General features: G+C 37.5%; 2 protein-coding genes across 2 annotated transcripts; both read left to right on the top strand.

Annotated features, from left to right (window-relative positions):
* Positions 1-5951: 5951 nt before the first annotated feature.
* Positions 5952-7000, top strand: LOC107758287 (NK-tumor recognition protein-like). Its single transcript, XM_016575993.1, has 5 exons — positions 5952-6106; positions 6194-6277; positions 6367-6423; positions 6517-6597; positions 6699-7000. The coding sequence occupies exons 1-5, from the start codon at positions 5952-5954 to the stop codon at positions 6766-6768; spliced, it is 447 nt and encodes a 148-aa protein (XP_016431479.1). The 3' UTR covers positions 6769-7000.
* Positions 7001-7019: 19 nt separating this feature from the next.
* LOC107758296 (NK-tumor recognition protein-like) lies at positions 7020-8003 on the top strand. Its single transcript, XM_016576002.1, has 5 exons — positions 7020-7334; positions 7422-7505; positions 7595-7651; positions 7745-7825; positions 7927-8003. The coding sequence occupies exons 1-5, from the start codon at positions 7027-7029 to the stop codon at positions 7994-7996; spliced, it is 600 nt and encodes a 199-aa protein (XP_016431488.1). The 5' UTR covers positions 7020-7026; the 3' UTR covers positions 7997-8003.
* The last annotated feature ends 3094 nt before the right edge of the window (positions 8004-11097 follow it).

The following is an 11097-nucleotide window of genomic DNA, read 5'->3' on the forward strand; positions in this document are numbered from 1 at the left end:
AATGCGATACGATTTACCCCTATTACGATGCAGTGCGATCCGATTTCGATTCGATTCGATTCAACAGAATGCGATTCGATGCAATATGATGCAATGGAGAAAATATGATAACTTTTAATGCTTCAAGGCCTGTTTCATAAAACAAGTTAACCAAGTTAGTATGACTTATTGTCAAATGATTTGGTTCCATAAAGCAAATTTAACATAGGCCTAGATCAAGCTAGTCACTGTGGCAATTTATGCTGGGAAACTAACCTGGTCTAAAGCAGGCTAACTGTCAGGCTAAGCTAAGCTCCTCTACTGACCAATAGGAACATAATGATATTACCACTGTCTCACATACTATTATTTGAGTTTTTTTTTTTTTTTTTACAGTTTCTAGCCATGCAGCCTTTCTCTCTGGTTTTATTACAGCTGTATCTTTTATAGTTTGCAGAACAGATAGCAGAAAGATAGATTAGAACATTACAATCTAAAATTGCTCTTTAAAGCATTAAAATCACTAAATTAAAAGTTAAAATCACTGAATTAAAAATGAAAATAAATAATAAAGAAAATGACTACATTTTTAACTGCTTTAAGAAACACATATTAACTCATTTGAGCTTAGTAATTAGTACTGTAGCCTATAGCTTACATTTGATTTACCTATTACAATAGTCCACTTACAGTTACTGCTATCATAAAATTACACTTTATATGTAGATTTAAAATTCTACAAAAGACACATTTAAGGTCCAAAAACAATTTTTTTTAACAAAATGTATATTTTACTTGGAATTATTGCGCTCCTATTCGATTGCGCTCTGTCTGTTTAGCGTGCATAAATATCATTTTAAATACCAATCAGTCTTTATCAGAAAAAAACACACAAAAAAAAACGTCTTTTTTTTGTTTTTGTTTTTTTTAGTGCAGCCCTAGATTGTGTAGACACCAAAGGAGACAGTCAGAGTGTGGAGAGAAAAACTCAGAATGCTGCAGACAACAAATGACAGAAAACCAAGTCTACAAGGGCCTGACATTCCAAAGACACTGACGTTTGATTGACAGCTGTCTTTTGGGGAAATCACAGTGCACAAAAACAGAAATGCACAAGGAAATCTCGACACGCAAAACAAGAGCTGCGAAGACAAATTCTAGCAATTCCCTTTTCCCTGTCTGCAGCTTCCAGCTTTGCAAACGGAACTTCAACTGAAGCTTTGTTTTCATCTTGTGCAGACCATTCCCACAGTCAGCAAGTGAGGTAATCCGATGCCAAGCAGTCACATGGGTGGGCACGGTCTCTTTGCTCTCACAGCCGGAAGAGGAACGCACAGGAAATTCTTTACATTCCTGACAGGAAGAGATAATAACCCTCTGACCCACAGTGTGGAAAAATGCCCATCTGCAAAGAACACAGACCCCCCAGCTTCATTACAGGGGTCAGAACTGGCTGTGGTCTGTGTGTTTGTGAGGGGAGAGTGGCGAGAAGGAAATGGGGGAAAAGTTAAAGAAGAGAGGGATACAGAAACAGAGAGAGGGAAGGGCCGGGTTAAGCGTCAAACGCCCGCTCAGTTGTTGCTTTAATAATTAAGTTAGTCAGTTCGCTGTGAGCAAACAAAGGAATTGAGGGTGATAAACAACAAGGTCACAAATCTGTTTGCGGTTTTGTTCCGAAAGCTGATACGAAAGAGGAAAAATGAGAAAGAGATTAACTGTATACCCCCTTTACACTGTATCATTTTACTCAAACAATCTGTGTTGTCGTAGTGAAGCCAATTGCTTAAGTCTTCCTTCCGGCTAGTTCCTTACCTAATCAGCCAGATGAGTAGTGAAGATCCATACCTTACATCATGGGTTTTTTAATGTTTGCATATTCAGTGTGCAGCTCACGTTGTCTGTCTCAGGTCTGTTAGGATGATGTAAACCAGAAGACATCAGAGAGCCAAGACAGCCGACTGATGAAGACATAAATGACTGTTGATTGTCTAGTGAACTATTCCTGTCATCTGTAGAAACACATTTTTCATGTCTGCACCTGCTAATCCATCCTAAATACATACTAAACAAAGCAATACAATCCATACTTTAATATATATATTTACTGTATTGAAGTACTCAGTCTTCTTATCTCATCATATTCAATTCAAAGCTCAAGTCAAATATATTTTATTTTACCATGGCTGAATAGAAGTGCAGAAGTCTATCAGTAACAGTCTGTTGTTTTTGATAACGAAACAAATGCCGCTTCTTACTGTGATGTCAAGTAAGCACTTGTTCGAAGCCTTGGAAATGATTAGCATCAAAGTACTTGTCATTTTGCTTTGGAGATAACTATCATTTACATTGGATAGCTTTGTGAGGGCAAAGAGAATAGCAGTGTGCAAGCACACACATGATGTACTGACTCAAAGCATCACCTTGAGGCAGGGAGCTCCTTATACTCAACCTCAGGATGGACCAGGAGTGAAAATAAACATATATGAAGACTGGGTACAGCAGAACTACATTGCAATGTTTCACTCCACTGCCTTAAACAATGTCTTAACAAGAGCACCAAGCGAGAGGACTAAAAGAAGAATGATCTGTCAGGAAACTATTCATTACAATGCATTGAGCGAGACAAGGAAAGAGAGAAATGCTAGCGTTTGAAGTCTGATTATAAGGCTGAGACACATTTAAACACTCCAATGGTCTTTTAAGCAATGTGACAATATTAAAAACAAGCAAAAAATGTGTTGACAGATAAATGTTTACAATGGAAGTCTATGGCGGTGGTTTTCAAACCTTGGGTCGTGAAACATAAAAAATCAAATGGGTCACCAGTATGATTTAAGGAAAATGTATATATGTATGTAAGCTATCAAAATAAAAATTAAATTTATATATATAAAAAAAAAAATGAAGTTGGCCACTGAAAACATTGGAATTTTTTTCTTTGTACTTTAGTCAATTAAATAAAGGTTAAAGAGAATGAACAAATCACATATTCTTGATTTTATGGCATTTCACAAAAAGTCCCAACTTTTCTGGAATTGGGGTTATATATATATATATATATATATATATATGGGTCGCATCAATTAAAAAAAATAATAAAAATAGGGTCGCTCTTAAAAAAAGTTTGAAAACCAATGGTCTATGGCAACATATCAGCCCACAGACTTCCATTGCAAGTGGTTTTGTGTCAACATTTTCCCTAATATGGTTTTACAAACTAATGGAAAAGTCTACATTTTTCTGTTCTGCATTTTTTCAGTCTACATTTTTCTAATCAAATGTATGCACACAAAGTCAGCTATACATAAAGTTTATGAGAATTAAGGCAGACAGAAAGACTTTAGAAAAGTAGCTTCTTTTCAGAAGATGATAGACAAGAACCTATCAAACATTGCACATTTACAGTGATCTCAATGTTGGTGATGTGAATTCATCATAACAAACAACAATCACAGCCTTCTGCCTCTTTCATGTAAGACAACATTCCTTGGTGTGTATTTCACCCTGGCTTAATACAGTGTTACGTAACACATGTGGTGCAGCAAAAGCAATATCACAGTTTAGTGGTGAGCCTCATATAAAGAGAATTAAAAACTCATCCCGCCAAAAGTACATACTGTAACAAGCATCGTTCCCATAATACAGTGCCATTTGAAGCCTGTAACTTACAAAACAAAATAAAGGTGTTGTGATGTATAAGCAGATTTGAAGAATTATGAAATAAGATCTCATCAATCTCAGGCACTTAAAACTGTTTATTATAACTTGATTATTTACACAACGGCAAGAAAATAAACAGAAAAAAATCTACTCATACCAATTTAAAGTACTTATAAAGATAAACCAATATTACAATTCTGGTCAATACAGATAAACCAAATAATTATTTAAATGTTATGATTGAAAATTTATAAATACCATTTTATATGAATAAAAAAAATAAAAAAATAAATGCTAGAAAATAAATTTAGGCTTTACAGCATTATTACTGTATGTACAGTATAAAATATTTAATATTCAATAAATATTACATTTAGCAGTTTTATTACATTATTAGTGTTTTCAAAACTTTAAATAAGCATTAAAGGACGTCACTGGTAATCTAAATGTAAAAATAGCATTAATAAATGAGCTTGCATAATTACAAATGTATTCAATGTAAATGTAAATCGAAACTGATATATGATATTTTAAATAAAAATCTGATAAAAATAAGGTACTGATATATTGCGCATTCCTAGAAATTAGCTTTAAAATCATTTATTTTGCTTATTAAAAATAACCCCTATGTGCACCAGTGTTACTTCAGCATCAATTATATACTATTATAGCTTTTGTTAATATTTTTCATTAGATTTTACTTTCATATTTTCTGTTTTCATTTTAATTTTAGGTAAAGTTTTAGTCTTTTTGTTGTGTGTTTGTCATTTTTATTTTTATTTTATATAGTTTATGGTGTTTAGTTTATTTTAGTACTTCAACTTAAACTAAATGAAAATGAGAAATGCTGCCTTGGCAATGAGCTGAAATACCATTTTATATTTTATTTCAGTTAACATTTCTTTTATTTCAAATTATGTATTTTTTTATGGTTTTAATTTTAGTTGACAATCATAAATGTGCACTTCATTGACATACAGTGATAAAAATAACTAATTGAATTTCCATTGTTTAAAAACTGTACTTTCAATATTACATCTGATATATTAGGACATGTATGGTGGGAACATGTAAATGTACTGCTTGTACCCACACCAAACCATAAAGCGAAGAATCTGAACTTTTCCCCAAACTGCTCAGTAGTGACGGTATCGGTGTGGATAAAGACCTCATCTCTTATGCGAGTTTGCCATGTACCACATTGTTGACAAGACCACTGCGGACCCCGCGGCCACATTACTGCAGCTGAAGAAATGAAGGATGTGACCGGCACAGTGGAATTAGTCGCTGAAAATAATAAGAGAGATGTGACTATTCAACCCTGTTACACAACACGTCCCACATTGTTTTGGAAAAGCAGAGGCAGAGCAGATGAGGTGGGAAGGAGAAAAAAGACTGGAGATAGCAGATGTAGGACTACTGCACACAATATGTTTAGCGCTCTGTCTCTGTGTCATACTGATTCTGACATTAGCATCTGATCCAGGCAAAGTCTCTCGGGACTGTTGCAAAAAGGGCACGCTGGTGAAAAATGACAGTCTGACAAAGAGACGTGTGCCTGTAAGCTGATATTTATGCAAATAAAAGTGCTTGGATCGACGGGTGGATTCCCCATGACTGGAATACAGATTGTCATATCTAAATTTGGTGAGGCGTCCCTATTATTGAAGTCGGAGAATATCAGTGGTCATATGCAGGTTAGTGGAGTGGTTCCCGTCTGCTGAAAGCAGGTAATCATGCCATTTCTATACACAAACATTCCCCTACAGCACTACTGCTCCACTTTATACATCTCTCAGGAGACAAGCTCACGGTTAAATGTAGTTCACCCTTCACTTTGTAGACTCAACAGACACTCTCTCAGATTTCATTCAGACTGGCATTGTTTTACTGACCTAGACTTTAAATATTCTATTCTGAATTGTCCTTTCACAGAGAAAATGGGAATTTTCTCTGTGAAAACGAAATTAAGGAGCATGATAATTAAGACATTACATTTAGGAAAAACATAAAAAATTGGTAGATTAGTGAGAGATGTGGCCAAGCACGTAGTGCACATGTTGGTATTTAATAGCAGGTGATCTGGATTTTAAATTTTCAATCCCACCCTCCCATCATGTTTTCATGTTTCAGTCTCTGTCAATGAAAACCTCCCAAATCCTCGATTTTTACATCTTCTTACGAAAACATGAGTGGGCTTGACCATACAAAACCTGCTGCCACATTGTTAGTGTGTTATGGATGGTTGCCAGGGTGTTGCTATGCAGTTGCTAAGGCATTCTGAGAGGTTTTAGAGCATTGCTGTGATTTCTATGTCTGGGAAGTTGCTTACGGGCAGGGTGCGAATTACAGTGACCATCGGGGGGGTCAGAAGATTTGTGTCAAGGTCTGTGTCCAGCCACAGGACCCACCACAGAAGTAGGTCCCATTCATATAGCCGGTCCAGAAGCTACACCTACTCTTCCAGGTTGGTTACAACAGACAATGTTTTATGTCTTCGTATGTCCAATCTTTCATGTCAAGTTAATTTTGTATGTTTTAATTGTTCACACAGGAGCTACAGTAGAAGTAGAAGCAGGAGTAGATACAGCAGAGGACACTCCCGTTCCCGAAGTAGCACCTACCGAAGTTACCGTAGGTAAGTGTTGAAAGATATTTATCTTTGATATGTGTGTTATGGGGATTAAAATGTTTTTAAATTAAGATGCCACGGTGATCTTGTTTTAGCCACACAGACCGTAGAAGTCGTTCTAGAAGTCGGTACAGAGGTCACCACAGATCAAGGTGAGCATGGAGCCAAAATTATTCATGCATTTTGACTGCAACCTAGTGTCGCTTTATTATTCTTAGTTATGTCTTTTGTTCCTGGAAATACAGGTCTGACTCTTACGATAGTTCTTCTAGCCGTAGCAGGAGAAGAGGGCATCGAAGAAGTGAGAGCTCTGACCGCATGTCCAGGTACATCATAAATAAATCCATGTATTATTGAAACCGTCTTGTTTGAATTTGATAATGTGCCTCACTGAAGCTAATTCTTTGATGTGTGTCTTCACGTTCAGGTCATATCGCTCCTACAGTCGCAGTTCCTCTAGGAGGCGAAGTCATAGCCGAAGCAGTCGATACAGCTGAGCTGATTTTAAGATGTAGCATTAAGTCTCCTCCTCCTCCATATGGTTTTCTAAACGAATGGCTCCGTTTAAGTTTGGTGAAGTATGTACTTTGATGTACACTGTATAATCATTTAATGTGTAATTCACACACATTCTGCTGTATTTTTTCCAAATGTGTCTATGTATGAATGTACATTTGAAACAAAATTAGTCACTTCTTTATTCTAGTACACTTTTTTTTTTAGTATCCCTAAGAAAAGGAGCATAGCCTTTGATTATGAAAATAAATAAGCAGCAAGATCAACTGGAGGGAAAGGCCCAGGGTCTCAAGATTGAGATCAAGAGCAAGAGCAGAGTCCGTCCAGGATCCTTATTTGATGAGGTACGAAAGACAGCTCGGTTAAATCAGAGACCCAGAAATCAAGACAGCTCAAGTGAAGAAGACTCTCTTCCAGCAACAGGAGAAAGGGCTGGATCCCATAATCACTCTCGGAACAAGTCAAGGTCTGTGTCCAGCCACAGGACCCACCACAGAAGTAGGTCCCATTCATATAGCCGGTCCAGAAGCTACACCTACTCTTCCAGGTTGGTTACAACAGACAATGTTTTATGACTTTGTATGTCCAATCGTCCATGTCAAGTCAAGTTTGCATGTTTTAATTGTTCACACAGGAGCTACAGTAGAAGTAGAAGCAGGAGTAGATACAGCAGAGGACACTCCCGTTCCCGAAGTAGCACCTACCGAAGTTACCGTAGGTAAGTGTTGAAAGATATTTATCTTTGATATGTGTGTTATGGGGATTAAAATGTTTTTAAATTAAGATGCCACGGTGATCTTGTTTTAGCCACACAGACCGTAGAAGTCGTTCTAGAAGTCGGTACAGAGGTCACCACAGATCAAGGTGAGCATGGAGCCAAAATTATTCATGCATTTTGACTGCAACCTAGTGTCGCTTTATTATTCTTAGTTATGTCTTTTGTTCCTGGAAATACAGGTCTGACTCTTACGATAGTTCTTCTAGCCGTAGCAGGAGAAGAGGGCATCGAAGAAGTGAGAGCTCTGACCGCATGTCCAGGTACATCATAAATAAATCCATGTATTATTGAAACTGTCTTGTTTGAATTTGATAATGTGCCTCACTGAAGCTAATTCTTTGATGTGTGTCTTCACGTTCAGGTCATATCGCTCCTACAGTCGCAGTTCCTCTAGGAGGCGAAGTCATAGCCGAAGCAGTCGATACAGCTGAGCTGATTTTAAGATGTAGCATTAAGTCTCCTCCTCCTCCATATGGTTTTCTAAACGAATGGCTCCGTTTAAGTTTGGTGAAGTATGTACTTTGATGTACACTGTATAATCATTTAATGTGTAATTCACACACATTCTGCTGTATTTTTTCCAAATGTGTCTATGTATGAATGTACATTTGAAACAAAATTAGTCACTTCTTTATTCTAGTACACTTTTTTTTTTAGTATCCCTAAGAAAAGGAGCATAGTGCTATGCATTTGCTAAGGCATTCTGGGCTGTTTTAAAGAGTTGCTAATGGGTTGCTAGGGTGTTCTGAGATGTTGCTTACTGGCCCAAATCAAAAGAAGAAAATGTGAGAGGGACTGACCATACAAACCCTTCCGCCACGTTTCTAGGGTGTTGTGGATGGTTGTCAGGGTGTTGCTATACAGTTACTAAGGTATTCTGAGTGTTTTTAGTGTGCTCATAAACAGTTTCTAGGGTGTTCTGGGTGGATGCTTAATGGTCCAGATCAAAGAAAGAAAATGTGAGTTGGATTGACCAAAAAAAACTTGCCTACTTGTTTCTAGAGAGTTGTCAATGGTTGCCAGGCTGTTACTATGCGGTTGTCAAGATATTTTGAGTGTTTATAGCATGCTTTCATGCAGTTGCTAGGGTGTTCTGGGTGGTCACTTGCTTGACCATACAAATCCTGCTTGACCATACATATCCTGCTGTCACGTTTCTAGGGTGTTGTGAATGGTTGTCATAGCATTACAATGCAGTTGCTAAGGTATGCTGAGTGTTTTAGCATGCTTTCATGCAGTTGCTAGGGTGCTCTGGGTGGTGGTCGCTTACTAGTCTGGATCAAAAGAAGAAAATGTGATTGGGATTGACTATACATAAACCACTGCCATGTTGTTACTGGGTTCTGGATTGTTGCTAAGGCATTGCTATGCAGCTGCTAGGGTAAAAACTAGTGTTTTTAAGCTTGTTGTTATGTGGTTGCTAGGGTGCTCTGGGTGATTGCTTACTGGTTAAGATCAAAAGAATAAAACGTGAGTAGATTTGACCTTACAAAACATGTTGCTAGTGTTGTGGATGGTTGCCAGGACATTGCTATGCAGTTGCTAAGGTGTTCTGAGTGAGTTTTAACAAGTTGTTATGTGGTTGCTAATGGGTTTTGGATAGCAGCTTAATGGACCAAATAAAAAGAGCCTATTCCCAAATCTGTATGATATTCTGGTCTCTAAATATGAATTGAGTCTCTTCCGCAATGTATGTCTTTAATTTGAAAAATAATACAGTAGCACACCTCTGTAGCGTCGGCGTAGAATCATGCATGATCTTTGGGGTTTTATGGCTTAAGAGACCCTTTTAGCCTTTTGACATTTGCATATAAATTACAGTTCTGGTCAGAGACTTTACGTTTGGATGGGGGTCTAAATTGCCAAATGGTCTCAACAATCTGCATCATCTGAGGTATCATTCACATCTGTAGCACAAATGTGTGGGAAGGATCATGCAGCAAAGTTCAAAGCTCAAAATTTTAGAAATATGAGCTATAATAATATTGATGCTTGCCTTAGCAAGCATCTATAAAAACAGTCGATTGGAGTGTAGGATGTTCTGTGTCTGTGAGTACTTTATCCATTCACCACAGATCTGTCACTTTAAGAGCCGCATGGATCCAATTTACTGTTACACAAGTATTTTCATTCTCAACTCTTTACATTCATTTATTACATAACTGACGAGGGTTTACGTGAATAATCACTAAGTGCCGCATTTTGACATATTTTTGTGTGTATTTCACCATTTAGGCGCTAAAAGATGACTTTACATGTCCGTGTTGTATTCCGTCTCTGAGCGCATACACAGTAATGTTCCCGAGGACGTAGTGTTGTCAAAAGACCCGGTACTTTGGTACCAAGTCGGTACTAAAAAATGAAACCGTTACGGTACTATACGGTACTAACCGTTTTTTTAAGTACCGGTGGTACCGAGTACCCGGTCAACCCGGTTCTTGATGCGCTATTCGAAAGGTGCGCAGATGCGCTCTCTTCATAAAAGCACCGAGACATGGCAACCTCAAAATGAGGAAACACATCAAACTAACAAAACACTTTAAAGACAGACACCTGGATGAAATGAAAGAGTTGAAGCAGGTAAGTTTCATTTTAATTTTTAATATTTAGATCTTCTGTTATGAATATTATTCCATATTTTAATTTAAATGTCAGATTGAAATAAACATCGCCGTTAGCGTAGTTAATTGTTAGCATAAGTGCGGCTGTTTTCTATACATTGATTTATTTGTGGCGCCCGCCACAATATCAAAACTCACTGCCACAAATAGATTTTCCAAAAGGCTTTGACTTCGTTGAATAAACATGAGCACTGCACGAAAGTTGAAACCCAGTGTGGGTGTTTTCATATCACTGTATTTCTGAAGGAAACCGACTGTCTTCAGAAAATTATGGATGTCATTTTCATTTCATCTTGCCTGTAATGCCTGAGCAGCGTTTGTAAGCTGAGCGCTGCTTTGTGTACAGCTGTTACTGGGGAAACCTCTATCTCTCCCGCTCTACAAGCGCCTCCTGCTGCCAAAGAATTAATTTGCATATATATGGCGCAACAAATAGAGTGCAAGTCTGTGACAAACACCGCTTCTGTTATGAATATTATTCAGTTTTTTTTTATTTGAATGTCGGATTGAAATGAACATCGCTGTTATTAGTGTAGTTAATCGTTAGCATAAGCGTGGCTAACGCTAATATAGTGATCATTAGAATGAAGTTTCTTTATTAACTATTTAAAGGGGTCATATGATGTTGCTAAAAGGAACATTATTTTGTGTATTTGGTGTAATGAAATGTGTTTATGCGGTTTAAGGTTAAAAAACACATTACTGTCCATTATTGTTTCTCCTGTATGCCCCGCCTTTCTGAAACGCGCCGATTTTTACAAAGCTCATCGGTCTGAAAAAGCGAGGTGTGCTGTGATTGGCCAGCTATCCAGTGCGTTATGATTGGCCGAATACCTCAAGCGTGTGACGGAAATGTTACGCCCCTACCATATTGTGATGATGCCCTGTCAGGTCGGAGCGATGATTCAAAA

The sequence above is a fragment of the Sinocyclocheilus rhinocerous genome, unplaced genomic scaffold (assembly GCF_001515625.1).
Source record: "Sinocyclocheilus rhinocerous isolate Xijiao unplaced genomic scaffold, SAMN03320098_v1.1 scaffold142, whole genome shotgun sequence".
Lineage (NCBI taxonomy): Eukaryota > Metazoa > Chordata > Actinopteri > Cypriniformes > Cyprinidae > Sinocyclocheilus > Sinocyclocheilus rhinocerous.

Bases quoted from the DNA above. Each gene is read 5' to 3' on its own strand.
- LOC107758296 (XM_016576002.1), top strand. From the start codon at position 7,027: ATGAAAATAAATAAGCAGCAAGATCAACTGGAGGGAAAGGCCCAGGGT. The intron at 7,506-7,594 runs GTAAGTGTTGAA...ATCTTGTTTTAG, and splicing joins ACCTACCGAAGTTACCGTAG to CCACACAGACCGTAGAAGTC. The intron at 7,652-7,744 runs GTGAGCATGGAG...CTGGAAATACAG, and splicing joins AGAGGTCACCACAGATCAAG to GTCTGACTCTTACGATAGTT.
- LOC107758287 (XM_016575993.1), top strand. From the start codon at position 5,952: ATGTCTGGGAAGTTGCTTACGGGCAGGGTGCGAATTACAGTGACCATC. The intron at 6,278-6,366 runs GTAAGTGTTGAA...ATCTTGTTTTAG, and splicing joins ACCTACCGAAGTTACCGTAG to CCACACAGACCGTAGAAGTC. The intron at 6,424-6,516 runs GTGAGCATGGAG...CTGGAAATACAG, and splicing joins AGAGGTCACCACAGATCAAG to GTCTGACTCTTACGATAGTT.